Source organism: Hippopotamus amphibius, chromosome 10 (assembly GCF_030028045.1).
Source record: "Hippopotamus amphibius kiboko isolate mHipAmp2 chromosome 10, mHipAmp2.hap2, whole genome shotgun sequence".
Taxonomy (NCBI): domain Eukaryota; kingdom Metazoa; phylum Chordata; class Mammalia; order Artiodactyla; family Hippopotamidae; genus Hippopotamus; species Hippopotamus amphibius.
The window spans coordinates 2,393,342-2,418,837 of NC_080195.1; the positions used below are offsets into that span (position 1 = coordinate 2,393,342).

A 25,496-nucleotide genomic window follows, 5' to 3' on the forward strand; every position below is an offset into this window, starting at 1 on the left:
AGCAACAAACAACATATAAGGGAAAACCCATCAGGATAACAGCTGACCTTTCTACAGAAACTCTGCAGGCCAGAAGGGAATGGCAGGATATACTGAAAGTCCTGAAAGAGAGAAACCTACAGCCAAGAATACTCTACCCAGCAAGAATCTCATTCAGATTTGAGGGAGAAATCAAAAGCTTTCCAGACAAGCAAAAGTTAAGAGAATTCAGCACCACCAAACCAGCCTTACAACAAGTGCTAAAGGAACTTCTCTAAGTAGGAAACACAAGAAAAGGAAAACACCTACAGATACAAACCCAAAACAATTCAGAAAATGGTCATTGGAACACACATGTCAATAATCCCTTTAAATGTAAATGGATTAAATGCTCCAACCAAAAGACACAGACTGGCTGAATGGATACAAAAACAAGACCCTTCTATATGCTGCCTACAAGAAACCCACTTCAGACCAAGGGATACATATAGACTGAAAGTGAAGGGATGGAAAAAGATATTCCATGCAAATGGAAGTCAAAAGAAAGCTGGAGTAGCAATACTCATATCAGACAAATTAGACTTGAAAGTAAAGACTATTAAAAGAGACAAGGAAGGGCACTCCATAATGATCAAGGGATCCATCCAAGAAGAGCATATCACAATGGTAAATATCTATGCCCCCAATATAGGAGCACCTCAATACATAAGGCAAATGCTAACAGCTATAAAAGGGGACATTGACAGTAACACAATAATAGTGGGAGACTTGAACACCCCACTTACATCAATGGACAGATCATCCAAACAGAAAATCAATAAAGACACACAAGCTTTAAATGACACATTAGACCATCTCGACTTAATTGATATTTATAGGACATTCCATCCAAAAACGACAGACTACACTTTCTTCTCAAGTGCACACGGAACATTTTCCAGGATAGATCACATCTTGGGTCACAAATCAAACCTCAGCAAATTCAAGAAAATTGAAATCATATCAAGCATCTTCTCAGACCACAACGCCATGAGACTAGATATCAATTACAGAAAAAAACTGCAAAAAATACAAACACATGGAGGCTAAACAATTCACTCTTAAACAACCAAGGAATCACTACAGAAATCAAAGAAGAAATCAAAAAATATCTAGAAACAAATGACAACGAAAACACAACAACCCAAAACCTATGGGACGCAGCAAAAGCAGTTCTAAGAGGGAAGTTTATAGCAATACAGTCCTACCTTAAGAAACAAGAAAATGATCGAATGAACAACCTAACCTTACACCTCAAACAACTAGAGAAAGAAGAACAAAGAAACCCCGAAGTGAGCAGAAGAAAAGAAATCATAAAGATCAGAGCAGAAATAAATGAAAAAGAAAGGAAAGAAACCATAAGAAAAATCAATAAAACTAAAAGCTGGTTCTTTGAGAAGATTAACAAAATTGATAAACCATTAGCCAGACTCATCAAGAAAAAAAGGGAGAAGATGCAAATCAACAGAATTAGAAATGAAAAAGGAGAAGTCACAACGGACACCTCAGAAATACAAAACATCATGAGAGACTACTACAAGCAACTCTATGCCAATCAACTGGATAACCTGGAAGAAATGGATACATTCTTAGAAAAATACAATCTTCCAAGACTGAACCAGGAAGAAATAGAAACCATGAACAGACCAATCACAAGTACAGAAATTGAGGCAGTGATTAAAAATCTCCCAACACACAAAAGCCCAGGACCAGATGGATTCACAGGCGAATTCTATCAAACATTTCGAGAAGAGTTAACACCTATCCTTCTCAAACTCTTCCAAAATATTACAGAAGGCGGAGCACTCCCAAACTCATTCTACGAGGCTACCATCACCCTGATACCAAAACCAGGCAAAGATGTCACAAAAAAAGAAAACTACAGACCAATATCACTGATGAATATAGATGCAAAAATCCTCAACAAAATACTAGCTAACAGACTGCAACAGCACATTAAAAAAATCATCCACCACGATCAAGTGGGGTTTATCCCTGGGATGCAAGGATTCTTCAATATACGTAAATCAATCAACGTGATACATCATATCAACAACTTGAAGGATAAAAACCATATGATCATTTCAATAGATGCAGAAAAAGCTTTCGACAAAGTTCAACATCCATTTATGATAAAAGCTCTCCAGAAAATGGGCATAGAAGGAAATTACCTCAACATAATAAAAGCCATATATGACAAACCAAAAGCCAACATTGTTCTCAATGGAGAAAAACTGGAAGAATTCCCTCTAAGAACAGGAACAAGACAAGGGTGTCCACTCTCACCACTGTTATTCAACATAGTTTTGGAAGTGTTAGCCATAGCAATCAGAGAAGAAAAAGAAATTAAAGGAATCCAAATTGGAAAAGAAGAAGTAAAATTGTCACTCTTTGCAGATGACATGATATTATATATAGAAAACCCTAAAGACTCTACCAGAAAACTGCTAGCACTCATTGATGAGTTTAGGAAAGTAGCAGGATACAAAATGAATGCACAGAAATCTCTTGCATTCCTATACACTAACAACGGAAGAGCAGAAAGAGAAATTAAGGAAACTCTCCCATTCACCATTGCAACCAAAAGAATCAAATACCTAGGAATCAACCTGCCTAAGGAGGCAAAAGATCTGTATGCAGAAAACTTTAAGACATTGATGAAAGAAATCAAAGATGACACAAACAGATGGAGAGACATACCATGTTCCTGGATTGGACGAATCAACATCGTGAAAATGTCCGTACTACCCAAAGCAATTTACAGATTCAATGCAATCCCGATCAAATTACCAATGGCATTTTTCACAGAACTAGAGCAAGAAATGTTACAATTTGTATGGAAACGCAAAAGACCCCGAATAGCCAAAGCAATCTTGAGAAGGAAAAATGGAGTTGGTGGAATCAGGCTTCCTGACTTCAAACTATACTACAAGGCCATAGTGATCAAGACAGTATGGTACTGGCACAAAAATAGAAAGGAAGATCAATGGAATAGAATAGAGAACTCAGAAGTAAGCCCAAACACATATGGGCACCTTATCTTTGACAAAGGAGGCACGAGTATACAATGGAAAAAAGACAGCCTCTTCAATAAGTGGTGCTGGGACAATTGGACAGCAACATGTAAAAGAATGAAATTAGAACACTTCCTAACACCATACACAAAAATAAACTCCAAATGGATTAAAGACCTACATGTAAGGCCAGACACTATCAAACTCCTAGAGGAAAACATAGGCAGAACACTCTTTGACATACATCAAAGCAACATCCTTTTGGACCCACCTCCTAGAATCATGGAAATCAAATCAAGAATAAACGAATGGGACCTCATGAAACTTAAAAGCTTTTGCACAGCAAAAGAAACCATAAACAAGACTAAAAGGCAACCCTCAGAATGGGAAAAAATAATTGCCTATGAAACAACGGGCAAATGATTAACCTCCAAAATATACAAGCAGCTCATGCAGCTTAATACCAAGAAAGCAAATAACCCAATCCACAAATGGGCAGAAGACCTAAATAGACATTTCTCCAAAGAAGACATCCAGATGGCCAACAAACACATGAAAAGATGCTCAACATCACTCATCATCAGAGAAATGCAAGTCAAAGCCACAATGAGGTATCACCTCACACCAATCAGAATGGCCATCATCACAAAGTCTGGAAACCACAAATGTTGGAGAGGGTGTGGAGAAAAGGGAACTCTCCTGCACTGTTGGTGGGAATGTAAGTTGGTACAGCCACTATGGAAAACAATTTGGAGTTTCCTTAAAAAACTACAAATAGAACTACCATATGATCCAGTAATCCCACTCCTGGGCATATACCCAAAGAAAACCATAATCCCAAAAGAAACTTGTACCATCATGTTTATTGCAGCACTATTTACAATAGCCAGGACATGGAAGCAACCGAAATGCCCATCAACAAATGAATGGATACAGAAGATGTGGCATATATATACAATGGAATATTACTCAGCTCTAAAAAGGGATGCGATGGAGCTATATGTAATGAGGTGGATAGAACTACAATCTGTCATACATAGTGAAGTAAGTCAGAAAGAGAAGGACAAATATTGTATGCTAACTCACATATACGGAATCTAAAAATGGTACTGATGAACTCAGTGACAAGAACAAGGAAGCAGATACAGAGAATGGCCTGGAGAACGCGAGGTATGGGAGGGGGCGGGGGGTGAAGGGGAAACTGAGACGAAGCGAGAGAGTAGCACAGACATATATATACTACCAACTGTAAAACAGTCAGTGGGAAGTTGTTGTATAACAAAGGGAGTCCAAGTCGAGGATGGAAGATGCCTTAGAGGACTGGGGCAGGGAGGGTGGGGGGGACTCGAGGCGGGGGTGTCAAGGAAGGGAGGGAATATGGGGATATGTGTATAAAAACAGTTGATTGAACATGGTGTACCCCCCCCAAAAAAAATAATAATAAAAAAAAAAATTTAAAAACAAAAAAAAAAAAAAAATAAGAAGTAATTGCTGGAAACGCCTCAATTTGGGGAAACACATAACCTACAGTTCTAAGAAACCAAGTGAACCTCAAACAGGTAAAACTCAAACAAATCCATGTGAAGACACACCTAACTAAACTTTTGAAAATGAAAGACAGCAACAAAATCTTGAAAACAGCCCAGAAACCAATTAGGCAGGCCACCGTCTCCACGGCCGTACATCAGGTTCTCCTTGTCTTCCTCCAGCAGATGGAAGTGAGACTCGCGCCACAAGACTGTCACGAGACGATGAGGCTCCAGTCGGCGGCGGTGAATGGCAGTCCACTCCTCTTCCTTCCTCCTTGCTAGTATATTCCATTTCCAAAGGCAATACTGAGCACCACACATTTCATTATATTAAGGCAGAGATAATAACCACAGGAATATAATACTATCTTCTCTCTGCATCATACTTTTAACTTTTTTCAGTGTTTCATCAGCCACGTCATTTCACGCTCACCACGAGGCTTTCGGGGTGCAAAGTCGGCACGCGGCGGGGAGAGAGGCTTGCTGCCCTGGAGGTGGCACCCCTTATTGTTTTAGGTGCACGTCGTCCCCCGAAAGAGAAGGACTGCGCCTTTGAGGTCAATTCAATATCAAAAACACACAACACACTTTAAATGCTCTTGACTGATGCATTGCGGAGGAGAGATCCTTAGCTCTCCAGGTGAACAGTGTAGCAAGCAAGGCACGCATTTCCTGGCTCCTAGGAGAAAACTGCCACAGTGAGTGAACACTGGGGAGGTGCAACTGGCAGAAGAGCTGGAGAATGACTCAGCTGTCTGGACTCCAAATTAGCTGGAAGTAGCCTCTCTCCCTCTCCCACAGGTGCTGCCACTGGGCTGCGCTTCCCCAGGACCTGTGGCTTATTCTCCTCTGCAGGAAGGCCCCCTGGAGGCCATCCCAGGGCCCCCAAGGCCGCATGCCCGTTTGCTTGCCCAGACACCCCAGATGTGTCTCAAACAGGTACAGCAGGCACATCTCAAACAGCTGGCATCCCGAACCTAAAATGTGGTGTCCAGCGGTCCGGCTATCTCCCCACTGGCCGGGCTGTTGGAACAGAGAACCCAGGTGCCACGGGGGGTCCAGAGAGGGGCTTGCCTCTGCTAAGCCTCCCCAGTGTGGGAAGACATTCTGGAACCTTTTTGAAGCATTGAAAGTGTTGACGTATGTGGGCCGAGCGATGGGATTCAGCATGTCCTGCTTGAGCCGTGGAGGAGCTGAGGGTGCGGGGCGTGGAGACTAATATCACCCTGTTTGGTCCTGAGGGATGGCTGGTTAGCCACAGACGGGTAAGATTCCTCAAGGGAGGAACAACCTAAGACAGGCACCGTCGCAGAGGGGCCAACACGGGTGGGGCACAGACCCCTACTATCTGAGAGAGGTCTCCTGCCCCCAGGGCTGTTTTGCTCTCCACCCCCAGCTCAAATCCACACCTGCTCAACTCGGACCCAGGAAGTAAACAAAGATAATTGCCTCAGTCATGTGAGGCCTTTGATTGTTTATGAGTGTAACCTGAGAATGTAAGCCCACGAACTCAATAAAAGCAGCCTGGGATGAGTCAGCGGGGCTCTTGATCCGAGAGGTCTTGAGCGCCCCCCCCCCCCCCCCCCCCGGTCCCACTTTTCTCTTCAGTCTGTGTCTGTGTCTTCTTCAAGCTTGCGGCACCCGTCACTCACCTCGAGTCGCCGAGCTGGTCTCGGCACCCCAGGGCGAAGATGAAGGTCGGGAAGACTGCCTTCTCCACGTGCTGACCACCCCCCAAGCCCACTGTAACCCACCTCTGAGCCCTGCGATGTCTGAATTTCAATAAATGGTTCTTCAAAGAATCAAGGAAGAAAACTTCCCCATAAAGAGACAGAGGAAGGAACGCTAGCAGTGGATGAACTGCACGTCAAGAAGAGAGCTTCTAGGATCTGAGCCTGGTCTGCTCTCTCATGTGTGCTTGTGCTTACAGGCAACGTACTGTGAGAACGATTACATGAAGAAAAAGAGTTTGACTGTGTGCCTCCAGAGTTCTAAGAACCTAAGGAGTGCGCCTGCTTTCTAATCTTGAAAAGGGGGTTTTGTCTAGAGCGCATTCAGGTGGCTACCATTATGTGCTTATTCCTAACATAAATTGTTCAAGCTTTTCTCCAAAGACTCCAGCAGTAATGTCCAAAGATACAGACACAGGTCCGTTTTCAGTGTCTGCTTTGTTATGGCTGCCGTGTGGTCTTTTAATTAAAAAAAGAATGATGCCCCTTCACTCAGCACCTACAGACAAGAGCACAGGCAGGAGGTTACAGCCACACGAGGGCCGGAGCCGCTTCTAAGCTCAAGAATCGACTAAAGAATAGTGGATCAAGCGGCCACAAGAAACAGCTGGTATCCTTACCGGTTAACAGACAGGTGTAGTCAGGCAGAGGCAACACTGTTTGCTCACAGATTTCCCTGGTACTGACTATTCTTCCCTTACAGAGATGGGCACTTAAAACCTGTCACCTGTAAGTACAAGGCCCAGGACACCCTGAAATCAACGCCATGCCCCGGTCTCCCCCTGCTAGTAACTGCCAAGGCCAGAGGAAAGTCACAAACAGCAAAGTCTCTGGCTGCAGTTCTTCCGCAAATCACCTCTGAGAAAATTATCAACATGTGTTCTTGGAGAGATCTCAATAGAGATTTGTTGAGTTATTTAATTTTGTTTTAAGTCTGTCGTTCTATACAAGGAACCTAAATAAATTCATCCATCTCCTGGGAAGACCCGGCTGTTGAAAGAGCCCCCCTAACATTCAGCTGTTCTTTTCACAGCCAGGAAGTTAAGAAAACAAAAAGCCATTAACAGAAATTAGAATTTTTAAAACCATATTTAGGATGAGGCAGTTAGACCATCTCACTTTCCGAATTTCTCCTGAAAATTAACATCTGAATAGAATTCCGCAGGCCCCCTGAAAGGGAACCTATAAAATACTGAGCCCAGGGTGGTAAGTATCAACCACCCATAAAGAAGTTTCTTAACTCAAATTTTATTTGCGATACGTATCATGAGATTCGGTGATTGTACACACTGTCCGGTATATAACATCGCAGCTCATCTGCCGTTTCTCCAGTTAGATTCTAAACTCCACGCTGGGAACCATGTCTGACATAAATACTCCGAAATATCTGTTGCTGTCTTCTCTAAAATCGCCTGTTTATCCGAAGACACCGACTGTGAGTCTCTCGCTCTTCCTTCTCTGTAATTTGCATACTGAGGAAATATATCAGTGGCTTTGCTTTTCCCTACTGCAGGTGATTAAATGCCCAACTGATCTTTGCTACATTATGTTTCCCAAAGGGCATCTCACTTTGATTCAGTTGACTATTTAGTTTTTCATTTATGGATTCGAGCTATTGAGAGGAAGTTCTAATAACACGTATGTCAACGTGATACACAGCTTGCTATTGCTCTCTCAACAACACACAGCATTCACAGATAGGTGTATGACTTCAGGTCTTTAATAGTGACCTCAGGGATTTTATACGGCACTGCGTTGCTGCATGTATATTTTACATTTTGTATTTATTTGAAAATTCCCCTCATTTGTTTCAACGGCCTCCCTCCTTAAATTAGACATTACGGTCATGGTAAAGCCCCTCCATGCGCGGGCTGTATTTCTTGACTCTCCAGTGCATTCACGTGCATTATTTCATTTTGCTCCTTACCACAGGCAGGAAAACTTTACTGTACAAATTTTATAGCTGTGAAAACAGGGGTACAGAGAGAGTCACAGACAGTTAAGAGCAAAGCTAGAGCCAGAAACTCCACCTTTGGCATCCTGCTCCCATCACTGTCCACTCTATCAGGGTCCACAAGGACCGCTCCAGACCCATGCCAGCTGTGTGCAGGCCATCAACACGGAAGACCGAAAACAACACAGATGCCTGGGCTCCACCCTGCAGGAATCCGTATTTTTACAAGTGAATACAATTTGGGGCCAGGAATTAGGCAAAATAGAATAACTGTTTGGTAAGAGTGTGGGGAAACAGGGATCTTCACCTACTGGGGTGGAAGAGAAAATTCATATAAATTTTGTGGGAATTATTGGAAAGGTATAATGACATAAATGAAGATACTCCTTACTCCTGAAACTCCTCTGCTGGAAATTTTCCTGAAGGCTAGTGAAACAAGGATGACAATTTGCACAAAGTAGTTTACTGCAGAGCTGCTTAGAAATGCAAGATTACGGGGGGACGGGGAAAAGCAAAAGACCATCACCAAGAATCCGTTAAAAACACGCACATCCACATGTAACGACAAGGAACACAAGCACTGGAGCAGGGTCACGGAGTCCAAACACCTGCTCGAACAGACGCCAGGTCTGTGAACTGGGGTCAATCTATCTAAGCTTCAGTTTCATCATTTACATGATGAAGACAGTATTAACCCCTAACTCACAGGATTAAGGTGAGGACTAACCACGATAACATCCAGCAAGTGCATGGTATATAAGAGGTACTCAATAATGCTGAGATTACTACTGCTATTATTATAATTTTTATCACAAGTCATGGGCCAGTCACGTGATTTTAATTATTATTTGCAGCAGTTATAAAACACAAGATAAAGATATATACTGATAGGGAACTACGTCCAAGATACAATAAAGGAAATGACAATATCCCCAATGCCATCAGAGTGCAGCCCATTAATTTTAATTTCACAACGTGGATTACCTCATAAGTAACTGCTAAATAAGAGAATGAGTGGCTGTAACAGCCACTACTGTTGTTATTGTTGTTTTTCCCTAGCAGAATAATACATTGACGTTATCAGGGGCAAGAGTTCTCACAAATAAAGAGAAAACTTCAGCCATGTATAAGCAGGTTAAGAGAAAAAAGATGAAAACCTGCAGAATGACTTCTATCAGTGAAAGCAGTTGCTCGTTCAGTCGTTTCAGGAGCCCCTACAGGAAGCTGTTTGTGTGAGGTGCAAACCCAGAGGAAAAGTCTGCAAAGACATTTCCTTCTGCGCTGAAAACACGGAGGGGTAAATATACCCCTGCATCACAGTTTTAATTTGGAGAGAACAAGTCTCCTAAAAACTGACCAGACTATCGTTACAGCCCCACATCTGGAAGACACTGAAGGTGTCCACGGCGAAGTGGTGCAGACCCTCCCATGAGCCCAGTTGCAAATGTACCAGCTCTGGGACTTGGTATTTTGGAGCAGAGGTCTCTGCTACTTTTAGCATGCAGCTTTACAGAATGCAAGGCTTTTGGAAGACATATGGCCTTATTCTAGAAAATACCTGTACTTCCCCAAACTCTGATAATATAATAAACAGAGAGGGATGGATAGGGAGGGGTTGAGTTGAGAAACGCATCACCTCTGCTTTCTGCTTTTCCATATGTTCTAATTTTTTGCCATATTTTTTAATGACTGGAATAAAAAACACTGACACAGACAGAACACAATCCTGAATTAGTTCTCATGTGAAATCAGATTAGGAAACCACTCATGTAGCCACATGTGGCACTTATTCAGCTTCCGAGTGGGAATGGAAAGTCTGCACCAGGATCTCAAGGACACATCTGTGTTTACACAGATAACTTCCTGTTCTGGGAAAGAAGAAACAAGGGAAGACACACTTACACATACAGGACGGTTCTGGTGTCGCCCACTTTCCCAGCGTCGCCCACGGTTAGGGTGTCGTAGCCTCTTTCCAGCTCAAACTCCTCAAAGGCAAGCTTGATGACCTAAATCCAACACAAGAGAGCATTGCTTAGCATAACAGGAACATCACTTATTGAAAGTATAACCTCCATGATTTCACTGTTATTTCAAAGGCTTTCAAGTTGCTTTTTAAAATAATGATTGTATATATTTCAGAGCCCTCGATTGCAGAATTTTATGGAATTCAAAATTTCTATTACTCCAAAGATATTTATTATCAACTGTACAAATGAAATTAACCCATATTATACTTTGTCTATCAAATATTCATTCTCACATTTATAGTGTTCAGAATGACCAAAAGGTAAGTCCGTATAAGAAAAATCAACGGGGACTGCAGTTAATGAGATATATTTTGAGGACACCCAGAACACCGAGAAATAAATACTGGAAATACATTTTAAAGGGATCTACTTCAGAGTAAATCTGAAACTCTGGAATCTTGTAAAACAAAAAAACATCAAATGCATGTTTATTAAACCTGAAAGAAAGGCCTAAGTAGTACCAGGGTGAAGGCAGACTTCCGACTAATATCCAATTTGATGTGTGCAGTTCTGAGCAGGCTCTAACCAGGTGCTTTCCCAAGCAATGCTAATATGGGATGCATTAATTCTGCTATTTGAAATTCTTACTAAAATTAGTAGTATAGCTGTTATAATTTATTTTTAAAAATCTACTCTTTCAAATTGCAGTTTGTCTGAATACATTATTTTAGCAATCTAATTTGAAACAGGTGTAGAGTTTCATGGCTGTTGCAAACCAGTATCAACATTGCGTAGGAAGTCCAGCACCTGATGACAGTTTCATTTCAATTTCTGTCTTTCTCCTGGACCGATGTATAAATGTCCATGGTCCCACAAGAAAGAATAAGAGGACTAAAGAATCACGTGGCCTGGAGGTTCCCATCACCTTTTCTGACACATTTACTCTGTCTTGACTTGTGTGAAGTGAAGCAGTAACCCATTCAGGCCTGAGAGTCGCGGTTGGCAGATGTGCGATGAGTCACAGACACGGGGTCTCACTACATAAATGCGTTTTCACAACGGGTTTAAAAATGACCATTTTGTAATGCTTTCAAGCCGAAGCAAAGGATGTTGGTGAGGTTTTGGTCAGGGTTCAGCCTCAACAATCTGCCAATAGTCAAAGGATGCCCTTATGCTATTAATGCCCCATGAAAAGAGAAAAGGTAGACCCAGGCTTGTGTAAAGAACTTCTAGTTTGTCATAAAATGTGGCATTCTATAAATATACCTGGTAGTAAAATAGAAATACACATCCGAAGGGAAAGTTTCCATCATTTCTCAATCAGTGACAAGCGATGTTGGTCTGAGAATTTATTTTTTAATAAAAACTGTATGTATTTAAGGAGTACAGTATGATGACTTGATATACACATGCACAGGGAAATGACTACTGCAGGCAAGCTAACTACCCAGGCTCCTCACATAGTCACCCTTTGTGTGTGCAGTGAAAGCACCTTAAATCCACTCTCTTAGCAAATTCCCAGTAATCAGTAGGGTACTAGTAACTATAGGCACCACGCTGCCCATTCGATCTCCAGATTGACCCATTCTTCTTAACTGCAACTTTGAGCCCTCTGACCAGCTTCTCCCCATTTCCTCACCTCCTCATCCCTGGTCACTACTGTTTGACTCTCTGCTTCTGTGCATCTGACTTATTTAGATTTCGCACGTGAGTGAGATCAGGCAGTTTTCCCCTTCTGTGTCTGGCTTATCTCACGTAATATAATGTCTTCCTGGTGCATCCGTGTTGCTGCACACAGTAGGATCTCCTTCGTGATGAAGGCTGAATGATGCTCATATATATACACACACACCCACCACATCTTCTTTCTTCATCCATCCATTGATGGACACTGAGGTTGCGTCCGTATCTTGGCTGATGTCAACAGTGCTGCCTTATGTTTTAAAGTGTGAATGATTCAGTGGCATTTAGTCCCAATGGTCTCTTTAGCTCCTTAAACACACACACACACACCCACACACGCTCTTCCCTGTCTTGACTCGGTCCCTGCAGTTGGCCCTGCAGACACTGCTCCACGTCTGTCAAGTCTCTGCACGATGTCTGTTCTTGGTGGTGCCTCCCCTGCCCGTCCTGTCCAAGATGTCAGTCTCTTTGTCAACATCCAGGCTATTGCCTTCATGACGTTGCACTTTTTAAAAATTTCTCGCTGGTCTGCTTGTACCCCTGCCTCAGAGCCTTTGTGGCACGTGCCCCGAGGGCAGGTGCTACACCCTCCACCCACTGAGGACAATGGACTCATCTTCCGGGATGGACTGAATACCTACTCTGGAAAGCTCCAAAGAGAAGATGGACCAAGTTGTAGGCTTCAAAAAACTTAAGAGTTATAAGTGGGTGTTGTGATAAACACAAAGTAATTATAGAATTCTTAACTTTTACAGACAAATATTCCTTAATGACAAATAAAACAGGAAGGAAAATGAAAGAAGGACAAAGTTCTAGAATTCAAAAAGATTAAGACTCACAGGGGTAGTTTGATAAACACAAAACAATTATAGAATTTAACATACAAATTCAGGTTTCTTAATGACAACTGATGAAATCCTTTACTTTTTCAACTTCCAAACAGAATCTCAGAACTGTGAGAAAAAGATGTTGTTCAGTCTAGACTCTGGTGTAATTTTTAAAATATATTCTTGGTATTTTGTAATATGTTCCTTTTTTTCTATTTAAACTAACAAAACCCAAAAAGTTTGAACCATTTATCCTTTCCCTACCCCCTGCTTCTGGCACCCACCCCTCTGTTCTCTGTATCTACAAGCCTGTTTGTTCTGTTTCTTAGATTCCATGTGCAAGAGAGATGAGGTAGTATTTGTCCATCCCTGACTTAGTTCACTTGGTATAATGCCCTCCAGTTCCATCCGTGTTGTGGAAAATGGCTGGATCCATCCCTTTTTATGGCTGAATAATATTCTTCTATATATAAAGTACACCTGTTGGCAGGGAAGTAATGGAGTTAAAATTACTTGATATTCTGACACCACTGTTTTCACAGGAGAAAAATGAAAGCCAGGGAAGATGAGGGCCAGATTCTGCAGTTATTAGTGAGAGGTTTAGACCTCACACTGGGAAATCCTGAGTCTCGATGTAGTTTTTAGATGGTTCCCTGCACATTCAAATATAAATGAGGACGATAAAAGTATAGGTTATACAACTTAATTCTATTTTCAAACTTCTTTCATTTTCTTACAAACTACTCATCTGAAAGTGTTTCTTTGAAAGTTTTAGCTACTGTACCCCTATCTTCTTTCTCTGATCCAATCTAACAGGCTTTCGTACAACAACAATGTGGTAGTCATTTCCTGCACGCCAAGTTGGTCTCCGGTAATTAAGTATCTCTAGGGAGACTCTGCTGCGTGAGGACAGGTGGTCCAGTGGAAGCCCAAGCAGACCAGCGAGAGGAAGGGGCAGGACAGACAGGCCGTCCTCAGGGTGCGGTGGGAGCCCAGGGGAGGAGCCTGAGATGGGGAAGATGAGGAACATCTTCTAGAGGACGTGACGTCTAGCAGCTAAAAAATCCAAACAGTGGCCTGAATCCAGCGGCTGGGGGTCCTGAAATCCGCCCCAGGAGCACCTTAATGGGTGATGCCGGTTGCTAGATTGCTGGGAAAACAACAGCCAAATCTGACATCTCATCTAATTTCACTCCCTAATTTGTGCAAAATTAGTTTGTTCACTTTACATTTTTAGTAGATATGCAACCTGTTTTCTTCAGCATTTAACCGAATTCTGTTGACTATCATCCTTACATAATAGCAAATAGCCAAAAAGCAGTGACTGTGCTCAAAGTAAGTGTCGTACAGATCAGTAGAACTGCTTCTCGGTTTTTTGTTTATTTTTTTAATGGTGAGAAGATGCTCATTTTTCAGACAGAAAGGTTACTGAAAAAAAGCACACAATAACCTTACATTTTCCAGGCAAAAAGTTTATGGGAAAAATAACTTGGGAAATTGGGCGATTTTGTGGGGCGTAGGGTGTGAAAAAGAAAACAGAATTTAGCTCTCTAACTGTGATTAAGTAAAAATTGCAAGAGCCTTGGCAGTTAAGAATGTTATACTGTCAGAATTTTTTTAAATTTTTGTTTTGATACACTCGATTTTCAAAATAGAGAAAAGAGAAATATACAATGACAGAGTGGTAGAACTGATGCAGTACTGAAATTTTAAGTATTAATTTACAACAACTATGAAAACGTTGCTCTGAAAAACAAAATGGAAGTATACTACATAGTCACAATTCACTAGGAAAAAAAGTCAGTGGCTGTAGTAGGCCCATTCAAATAAGGAGACCCATCTCACTTGACTCAGTTAAGCCAGAAGAATGCAGATGTATCAGTTCACACACACAAACACACACACACACACACACACACACACACACACACACACGCCTCATGGATCACTGGGCTTCCTCATCCAAAGTTTTATTTTTTATGTGCCTTTTGTTTCAGAGTCATCTTCGAACTATATTTGAGGTTTTTTTTTTTTTTTTGGATGCCATGTTTCTGCCAGAAATTGTGATGGTAGGAAGAGATACAGAATAAGAGAAAGATTTTACAATTTTCCAAGATGTAGACCTGACAGCACAAAACAAATAAGTAAAAGGCCCCTGCATCTCGGAAGAAGCTAACTGATAAACGCCTTAACGAATGACTGCAGGGTTGAAATCAACAGGGTGGGGAACGAGGACTTGGGACGCAAGGGGAGGAAAACTGATAAAAAGAAGCTGTAATAATCTGATCCATTCAATTTCAAATTATTTTTTTAGAAGAAAGACTTTTCAAACTGTGAATTTCCTCCAAAACAACATAACGACTCTATATCTGGAAATTACTAACGTGCTTGCCAAAAGCAATGTATTACACATTTGAAAGGAAATTCACACTTTCTTATGGACCAAAAAGTATGAGATAATTTCTGATATATTTTAAGTTTTTTAGCCTGAGGTTCTAAGGACCGACCATGAAACAGTTGAAAAAGTGTAATTAATTATAAAGAGATGTTCTGTCCAAATGCACACACCATAGAGCCTGGGCAATGCACATCGCTGTTTCCCACAGAAAAAATGCATATGATGTTTCATATCCGTAAATTACATATGCCAATGGCCAGTGATATGTAGTGTGAAACTACTGACATTTGGTTCCAATCCGGAAAGAACAGTACTTTGAAAGAAACAATTTAGGAAAAATATATTATTATTTCTAGGATAGCCTTGCCTTACACTTAGCTCCCCATATAAACTCTAAGTGTCTTTTAAAACTAGAGTTCAGTGCACCATGAATAAAAAGGAGACACGTATTATTTCAAATTATTATTAACCTGTGCCACCAAGAGTCAAATTAACCAGGGAATCACAGGCAGGGAAGAGAAACACTCGAACAGGCAGAACAACGTGTGATTCATCCATCCGCAGCTGTCTGGTCGCGTCCGCACATCACAAGAACACGAGGAACTTGGGGTCCAGATCCTGGAGTCTCCCAAGTGGTTCCCCAGAACTTTGCTGACCTCCACCCCGTGGGCGTCTGCCAAGTCCCTTCTCTCAACAGTAACTGGAACATAAATTACCTTAATTCTCTCTGTGCTGCGCCTACGTGGACCCTTCACATCTCAGATCAAGACTCCCAAGATCTGGGTGCGTGTGTGTGTGAGGCTCGGAAAGGACCCAGCTCTGCTCATCCCGCTCCCTCCTCCCTGCCCTCCCTGTTGCTGGAAAGCAGCACAGAAGCGAGCAGGGCCGATTCCACTGAAGCGAGAGGGGATCCAGACCCTGCTGCACCCCCCCCCAGTGGGGGGCCTGAAGGACTTACATCCCCCTCCTCCAGCCTCCGCATCTGTAAAAACAGTGACATCATCTCCCTCGGCGGTGGAGGATTAGGGGTAGGATGCAGGCAAAGCCTGTGCGCGTGGCAAGGGTCCAGCAGGCACGGGGCTGGAGGGCGTGTGTTCGTCACCGCCTTCCACAGCAGACGTCTCACACCTGCCAGCTCACATCCTGTCACCAACGTGAGGGATTCTGTTATTTCAAACCTCAAGAGTCTTTATAACCAAGGAAAACCCTGTCTCTCTTCATTCTGACACAGCAATTCCTAACTCCAATTTTATCCAGAAAGGAATCTTTCTTCCAGATAAATTTTTCCATCTACACACCTCCTTCTTTATTTCAGTAGACTTGTGCTTCTCTTAAGAAGCTTGTCTTGGCAAAATACTTAGCATGATACCTTGGATTCTCAAGGATTAAAGTAAGATCCACAAAACTTAAGGAAAGAAGCAAGTGGTATTGGGTGAAGATGGAAGATGACAGAGACTAACATTATAAAGAAAATCCCTGAAGCAAAAAACATCAAAATGCCAATAAAACTGTCGGGGACATAGAATATTTACAGTACAAAAAAGATTAACTAGCTCACCTGGGAAAGTAAGCAAACTCCAAGGCAGTGATGGAGGAACAAGAGAAATGGTTTACAATGTAAAATAAGAGAATAAACCAGTGAGATCTCCAAAAGAATTTCATTAATCCCCGAAATGAAGCAACCAAAGAATCACAAGCATTGTTTGGAAAATTACTGAAGTATATTCTCGGATGGATGAAAGAAGGTAGCGTATTTATTAAAAGCCAGAGACTGGGAATTTGAGAGTCACAATACAATAACTGCTATAGAATAAATCACAGTGGTATTAGATGTGGTAAAATGCAGAATTAACATTTACAGAACATTGAAATCTATCAACCTAGGATATGCAGAGTAACTTAGCTGGAAATCTGAAGGACTAAAAGATGAAAGGATTGCAAGAGAAAATTATAGATAAAAGATAGACCTCATAGATCTATAGATAAAAGCATAAGATACTGAAGTTTGTGAAAAAGAACTGGAATGAAGGGGGCAGAATTAATAATTAGAAAAATAATGGAAGGCACATTTTTTACAGCTGATTAAAGTGTTGAGAACAGACCTTAAAATGGTTCATTATGGCCCCACTTAAACAAAATAAAGCAATCATGGAAAAATAGGGATACATCATCTCACAGAACTGCTCAACTCTAAGAAATCTGAAAGAGTTCCACACACAAGCACAGAAGAATTTGAAGAAATGCAAATCAGAGTTAGTTTTGTTTTTCTCTGACACAATAAAACCCTAGAGATGATGGATCAACAAGATTACGAGCCCCAGATAAAAAGAAAAAAGATGTCGTTTTTAGCATGCTTATTCAGTGAAGAGGTTATTTTATGTGGGAAAGGAGAGAAAATATTTTGCAGATTTTTAAATGTCTCTGGTATTTTACTAACACACTCTTCACCTCCAACTTGGCTGAAAGATACTTCAAACAACAGGATTCATTTTAAAGAGTTACCTAAACTGTATTATGTTTAAATATGAAAAGAACGACCTAAAGAACATTATATGGATCAGGAAGGAAATGGTTGAGTTGATAAAAATAAAGATATGTACATACGCGTCTACGTATTAAGTGATGTAGTTAAATGAAGAACGGCACAACATGTATGACTGGGGTTGAGCCCTGGATCTCTGAGGCAGCCTCCCACCGTGGCTTGCTAGTGACACGGCCACTACAATTTATCTTAAAAATCTACTCTCTCAAATTGCAGTGTTTGCCTGAATACATTATTTTAGCATTCTAGTTTGAAACAGGAGTAGAGGTTGATCACTGTTGCAAACCGGTATCAGCATTGCTTACGAAGCCCAGCACCTGAGGATGCTTTTATTTTGACTTTTGTCTTTCCAAATGTCCATGGTCCAACAAGAAAGAATAAAGGAACTAAAGAATAATGGGACCTGGAGGTTTCCATCACCTTTTTTTTTTTTTTTTTTTTTGACATGCTTACTCTGTCTTAACTTGTGTAACAGCCTGCAGTGAGGCAATGCTAACGCATTCAGGCCTGTGGGTCACAGCTGGCTGATCTGTAATGATACAAAAGGTGGAAATGAGGCCGCCACCACACCCCATGTCAAGTCTGCAGGGAGATGTGTCATCTGAATGTCAGTGGACCAGATTCTGATGTTATAGCTTCTCTGTCAAGGATGATGGCAACAAGTGCTTTGGTGAGGCCATTCAAATGTCTCCGCTTACAACTGCCACCCACCTCTGTCTCCTGAAGGCAAAGGAAGCTTGAGAGAGCTTGGGATCTACAAAGTATACAGGAGGTGGAGGGGTCTACAGCTGCATAGAGAGGAGAAGGTGCAAAACAGGAAAATACTGACACCCGCAACATATAGGATGGGGTGTGTGTAATGAATGACCTACAGTCCTGCTTCAGATCAAACCCTACAGAGTGGCGGTTACACAGACATGTTACATGGTTCATTCACTCATTTTTTATTCATCTCCAGTTATATCTACAAACATCTCCTGTTCTGGCAGGAAATCTCTGCAAATATCCAAATTTCTATCAAGAAAAAAACAGATCAAGTAGAAATAGCTCATGAGGAATACAGTTAATGCTTCAGCTATGCTTTTTAGGAGAAATCTATTATTTTACCCCAAATTTGTGCCTGGATGGACAAGAAAGAACTTCCCCTCCTTTATGTCTTTTGTGTCTAATTGTGCTCTTCCAAGTCTCCTGGACAGTACATCGTTCTCCTCCCACTAGAAAGTTCTCTCTTGAATCCTGGGCACGGCTGCCCCTCTGATTGGAGCCCAATTTGAGCACTTTTTTCCCAAGGGTCTTCTTTGACCCTGTGAAGATCATCCTTGCTCTGTCCACCAGCAGTCATGCTTATTACCTGGTTTTATTTCTCTCAAAGTCTCTTAACTTTATCTGAGATTTTTCTATTAACCATCACCTGTCTTTGTGTGTATCTATCTATCCATCTACCTAGCATCTATCTGCTCACTTTCTGTCTTTCCCATTAGAATGTAAAAACTAAGAAAACAGGAGTCATTTTGTTTTTCTTTTTTCACTACTGGGTCCAACACCACGTGTGCTGTGCATCCAAAGCTGCATAAACATTTGCTGAGTCAATACACCTGCCATTCCCTGGTGTGCCATGTAACCTAAGGAACCCGGGACTATCCCGTACCTGCAGTGTGTACCTTTAGTCTCTCATGCTGGCCAGAGGTTGACGGCCTCACATTAGCATCCTCCAAAATAGCACTGAGGTTGTGCAAAGCAAGACCAAGTGGATGCCCTTCAGAATAAGGGATAAAAATTATACTCACAAATATCTTGTAACACTCCTGTATGCTAGAAGATTTTAGAAGTTTTTTTCTTTTTTCTTTTATATGGAATTATTCATTAAGGGTAAGAGTGGGTTATTTTATGGGCATATTTACCCTCACCTACTCCATACCTAAGAACTGCTAACTAGTAAACTACTTTTTCATGAATTAGTTCTTATTCATTAAACACATAAGATTTTGTCAGTGGTTCAACTTCCCAGTTTTACTGAAAAAAAAAAAGAAATGGTTCTTGTTATGTCACTTTTTTAATTGGTAGAATAAAGACTTCTTTTAATTTTGATACCCAAGGATTCTTTCTGATATTTTATTCTATGGCAAAACTTGGGCAACAATTTGTTCTAGCTACCAAGCATGCAGAGAAAAATCTACTACATTTGAAATCTAATCAAACATCCTGGATCTCTACGTATTTATTTCAGGAAATATTTAGAACAATGCTTACTCACTGTTTGGGCTATAACTACCTACACAAAAGGATACTAATTGAGAACCATAAAGTTTACTTCTGTGGTCATAGATAAATGGTAAGTTTTTTGGGATTCTGCCAAAATATGTATTCTAGGTATTGCAAATGAGGTAGTAAGAAGTACTCTGGTGGTTAGTGGAGGTCCTGGACCTCATCTGGCTCCGAATGTTGGCTTTGCAATTTACGAGCTGTATGATTTGCATAAGTCAATTCAATTGCATATGTTTCCCTTTCCTCATCTGTGTGACGGGCAGAATAACATCACTCACAGGATTATCGCGGGGAGCACAGGAGTGACTGTGCATAGGTCACCTGAAACAGCGCACGGCACACGCGGCACACTCAGGGAGTGCCGCCTACGTCTCCTCATTCACACACGTGCCTTGGGTTGGGCTTTATCACCAGTCTGCTGCTTGCTCACTCTCCCTTCACGCAATTCTCCCATCATGTGCATCCTTTACAGCCCATTATAATTTTTTCTCTAAACAAATTTGAACATGCTGCTCTTTTCTGGAAAATCTGCACTGTCTCTCTACTGTATCCATAAAATTTACATTATCTTGTAGCATGTTTCTCAAAACAGTCTCAAAACACCACCTACGTCAATAACTTCTGTGTGATTATTAACTATTAGTTATTATGAAAAATGCAGATTCTTACACATTGCCAAGAACCCACTATACCAGAATTTCTGGGGGATAGAGGACAGGAAAGGTGTATTTTAATGTGCTCCCTCTGTGGTTCTCATGCATAATGAAGTCTGGGGAAGCTGCCTTAAACTGGCATATACACCCTCTGCTGTATGGCCATGAGTCAGCTCTGCCCTGGCCACACAGGGTGCCTGTCCACACTCTTGGGCCCCAGGGGCCACTCATCACCTCCGTGGCTACAGAGACCCCATCACATGGGCTTCTGTTCCAAAACAATTGTTCCATGTGAAGAAAAATTAATTAAAAAATGTCAGGGATGGAAGATCTGTAGTTGAGCCTGTCTGTCCGACTTAAAACTCTGTAAAATGGAGTATTTAAAATGACTTTAAAAGCCTACACAATTGGGCCTTTTCTGGATAAGTACTCAGCAAGTGTCAGATATTTAAAGGGGAAAGAAAAAACGTAGGTGTTGGTTGATCACATGAAGAAGGAAGAATTTAACCCCACTGTCAGGCCCCACAGTATGTGGAGTCAGAAAAGTCATCATTGTGACTCAGAAATGAGAAATCTAAAAGGCCAAGTAACAACAATAAGAAGAAGAAGAAAAGCAACAACAACAAAGAGAGTTCTCTGAGTGTATCTCTTGGTCTGGTCCTGAGCCAGCTCTTTCACGTGTGCTGTGGTATTTGCCGTTAACAGCAGAAGTGTGGAAAGGAGGATCTGGGTTTTACAGGAGAGGGTGATTCCTCAGAGGCCAGGAGGTGTGGGGCAGGAAGAAACAGAAGGAAGAGAGGAAGGAAGGAGAGGGGGAAAGAGAGGAAAGAAAGGAAGGGGGGAGGGAGAGTGGGAGGAGGAAACGGTGAGAGTACCTGGGTGCTTGGTAGCAACTCTGTGAGCACTTAGGTGATGAGACATAAGGTCTGCATCCCTGTTGTTTGTGCTGATGGAGCAGGCAGGCTGCCCCAGGTGAAGTTGTCCCCCTGGGGTGATGACTCGCGGCCGTTCAACCCAGGTGCCCGCCGGGATGGTGATGGTGCCCTGGGAGCCCTGGGACAGGGGCGGCTGGCATTCCCGTGCATGGGGCTGGTCACCAGGTTAGCTGTGGCTCGGAACAGTGTGTCCCTTCACAATGAGCTGTATAAACCCTCATACTTATCACCCTCTTTGCGATTTTGCTCCTGTTTTCCTTCCTCCAAACATATAGATACATCTATTTTCTACCTGCTGAAGCATCAAAGTACCTACCAATCCTTTACAGCTTTCCCTGCGCAGCTCTTGAAGATTTTATACAACAGAACGTGCAGAACCATGCTAATCTATTGTTTAGGAAAACGCACAAGTGCAGTAAGATCCTGGAAGAAATAAACTGCAAATGGATGCTGTCTCGAGGGTAAGAGGAAGGAGACCATGGCTATGGAAGAGTCTCCAAGGAAATCCAACACTATTGATAAGGTTTGGCTATAATTTACTTATTTTTATACATGATTGTTTGCTTACTATTCTTCATGACGTGTTAATGTCTTAAATATTTTATAACAATTATAAAACTAAAATAAGTATAAACAAGCAATTGAAAGTTTGATACCAATTGAAATTTAAATTTTGGCATCACTATTGACTAGGGGCGTTGACATTTTCACTTAACTCATTCAGGTAACTTTGCTTACCTGTAATATGGGGTTAATACCAAACACTTTCATCCCTGGGTGCTGTAAGGATTGTTCAAAAACATGATACTTGCCAAGTGCCCACAGAGCTTGGCACGTGATTCAAGTTTCACAAATGATAATTACTATATTATCATGAAAAATAACAGAAATTGAATAAACAGAATTTACACAGTTAAAAATGACCACTGAAGTTGTTTAGAGGCAAACTCAATCATGAAGCATCATGAAATCGGTTTGCAAAATCTTGGAAACATTAGCAAGCCTATACAATCTATTTTTCCCTGTAAGTAAAATGGACATTTCTTTCCTTATTCACTTCTTTACTAAGAACTTTTAAAAAAGTACTATTATAGTTAAAACTAAGCATGAAGGGACTCAGCTCAGTGGAACATGACACAAATATATTGTGGGATGTTTGAGACAATTTTTACTTTTATTAACCTATTCATTCACTTATTTAATAGGTTTTACTGTATTTCCAGCTTAGCTTTTATGGAAATTTTTCTGCCAATTTTATGATGTAAATATTTCCCACTAATATTAAAAACAAATACAATCAGTATTCTGTCCAGAGCAAACAGAAACGAAAACCCATCTGTAAACCTCTACAGATTGTTTTCCCTCCATGGAAAGTAGATACATCAATTGTCCCCCTCCCTCTGCGTGAGCCCACAGCATAGGCCAGAAACAACCATCAGTGAAGAACAAGTTAGAGCACTTGTTCAAGAAAAAAATGAAGGTTTCTCAGAACCCAAACCACGCTCATCGCAGTACTCAGGAGCTCAGACCTGAGTGAGGATGTCCGGATGCAAACCCGAGCCCTGTCTCCCATGAGCTCTTGGCCGTTGGGCAAGCTATCACCTCACCTGTGTGAAACTTAAGTCCCTCATCTAAAAATAGGGATAAAGACAATTTCTCTTGTAAGAATATATTGTAAGTGTTCAGAAAGCAAACTAATCTCAAAAGTTCCTATATCAAGAAAAAGTTGATTAAGAAAATCAGGACAATTAGGTGAAAAATACAATCTGGACTTGTTTATGGAAACAGATGGGGATGAAAAGAGATGAAAACATGTGCAGTGACTGCAAGTTATTTTTTAAGCCTTTCTCCCAACTTTACAATCTACAATTACATTTTATTAGCCAAGTCAATCTTATCATAAGAAAAGTAACCCATAGTGACTGAACAAAATTCAAGGCTGTTTTCTCAGAGCAACATTTTGGTGATACTAAGACTTTCTCTAGATTTTCATCTAATTGTAATTTTTCCTCATGAATTCTGTCTGTATGTTCGAAGACGTGTGGTGGATGTCATTTATCTGAGTTGGGGGAGGTATTATTAGAATCTAGAAGGCCGCAACTCAGTGAAAGAAAACAAAATGGATTAATTGTCTTCAAGTGCATAGCTACCAGCTTCTCTAGAATTCATGCGGTAGTCAGAGTGAGGCAGCTGGTCTCTTAACCAAGGGGTCTCTCTGCTGCTCCCTTCCTGGATCCACAAAGGTGAGTCACCCTCCCAGTCAGGTGTGAGGGTACCTGGTTGGGAAGCACGTGTCAGGTCAGACCCAATTCTGTGGCTACGGCAACGGCAGCAAGCCAGATGCCCATGAAGTGAAAGAATGACACTTCAGCTGGGTGACATTCCACACTCTCCGACACACAAACACTTAAGTGTGTGAAAAGGAATTACAAATGCATCTTTCTAATGAGCGATACAAGTTATGTGTCCATGACCCCCCTCTAAGTGATTTAAATACTGGTGAGGATTAAGAAAATGAATTAATTAGGAGACAGCGTATCTCCCTGCCTGAAAGAGAAGACTAGTTGATACAGTGAGTCTGCTGGTGGGGGCAGATGTCAGGGAATTCACGCAGAGCAGAGGCCGAGGCCGCCTTCTAGTCTCTTCTTCCTCTGCCTGCACGCCTGGTCCTCACTCACTTCTGCTTTTCCCCTCTCCCATCCCCATTTACAAGAAAGAGAAATACACTTGCAGACAGGGAGAGAACAGAATAGAAAGAAAATTCAGCTCTGAAGTCAGACTCACATTTTGCATGCAGACTGTATTACTTATTTGGTATAGGGTGGGGGGAGAACTTTAACACCGTGTCCTCAACTGTAAAACAAACATCTTCAAGGGTCTTTGAAAAGATTAAATGAAGCAACATTGTCGGGGGCTTAGCACTCACCCAACACAAAATAATGCCTCAAACATGTCAGTTACCCTTCTGGGAGAAGAATAACATAGGATGATGGCACGGGGGGGGGGGGGGGGGGGGCATACCCTAAAATGTTGATATAACAAACATTCATTCCATGTTTTTTTTCAAAGTTAGACTTTTCAACAAAAACATGAATTCCATGAAGATAAATGACTCATTACAGTTATTTCTGATGAAGTGGATGAAGAGACTTTTGGATACTTTCCTCTCAGATGCTCTGGTACTAAATTTGATGCTGGTCAGAGCCTCATTTTGGCATTTGGAGGCTGATTCAGGAAAAGGTCTGCTTGATGTTGCTCAAAATACTGCAGTGAAGAAATCCATCCTTGACAACCCTGCCTTAGCACTGAACGTCACATGTTGACCAAACATAAAGTGAATAGAGTGTGCACAGGAAACGGACTGTGATGTTGGTGACAGGACAGTTCTCTTGTTATAACTTCTTTTTGGATCCTCCATCTGGTCGTGAATTTGTGAGTATACTGGGACTAGGAGTGACGTTCCCGACCATATCCAGTGTCCTAGAAGACACAGGCAAGATGTACTGTTTGGCCACCATCCCCTGAGACAGCCCACTTGCCAACGTGTCACGACGTCCACAAAATACGGACACTTGGATACCTTCGTGGACTGTCTTCACATTCCACGTGCTGGTTCTCCTGATAGATCATCAACTTCCCCGAGCACGCAAGGAACACAGAGGACAAGATTTCAATGACAACAGTAAATTACAAAAGAACCACATCACAGATTTAAAGGGAAAACCCCGGTGTATGGACCCATGGCAGAACACGCAAAGCTTGTCACTGCAGCATAACGCAGGCCAGAACCTCTGCGCTGGGGAGCGGGCGGGGGTGCACGGCCCGCGGGCGGGCGCTGCGCGGGGGGCGGACCCGAGCGCGCGCCTCCCTCTCCCGGGCGGCGCGGGGCTTCCTCCCCGCCGCACGCGCCCCGCCCGCGGACGCGCCGGCCCTCTGGCTCCCGGCGGCCGGGGGGCCCAGCTCCATCTCCTCGGCCCCTCC

General features: G+C 41.9%; 1 protein-coding gene across 1 annotated transcript in view; it reads right to left on the bottom strand.

The window, feature by feature from the left end:
* CSMD1 (CUB and Sushi multiple domains 1) overlaps positions 1-25,496 on the bottom strand; it is a 1,409,269-nt gene that overhangs the window by 400,694 nt on the left and 983,079 nt on the right. The window contains exon 11 of the mRNA XM_057697717.1: positions 10,148-10,251. Coding sequence (XP_057553700.1) covers positions 10,148-10,251 — 104 coding nt within the window. The remainder of the gene's footprint in view (positions 1-10,147; positions 10,252-25,496) is intronic.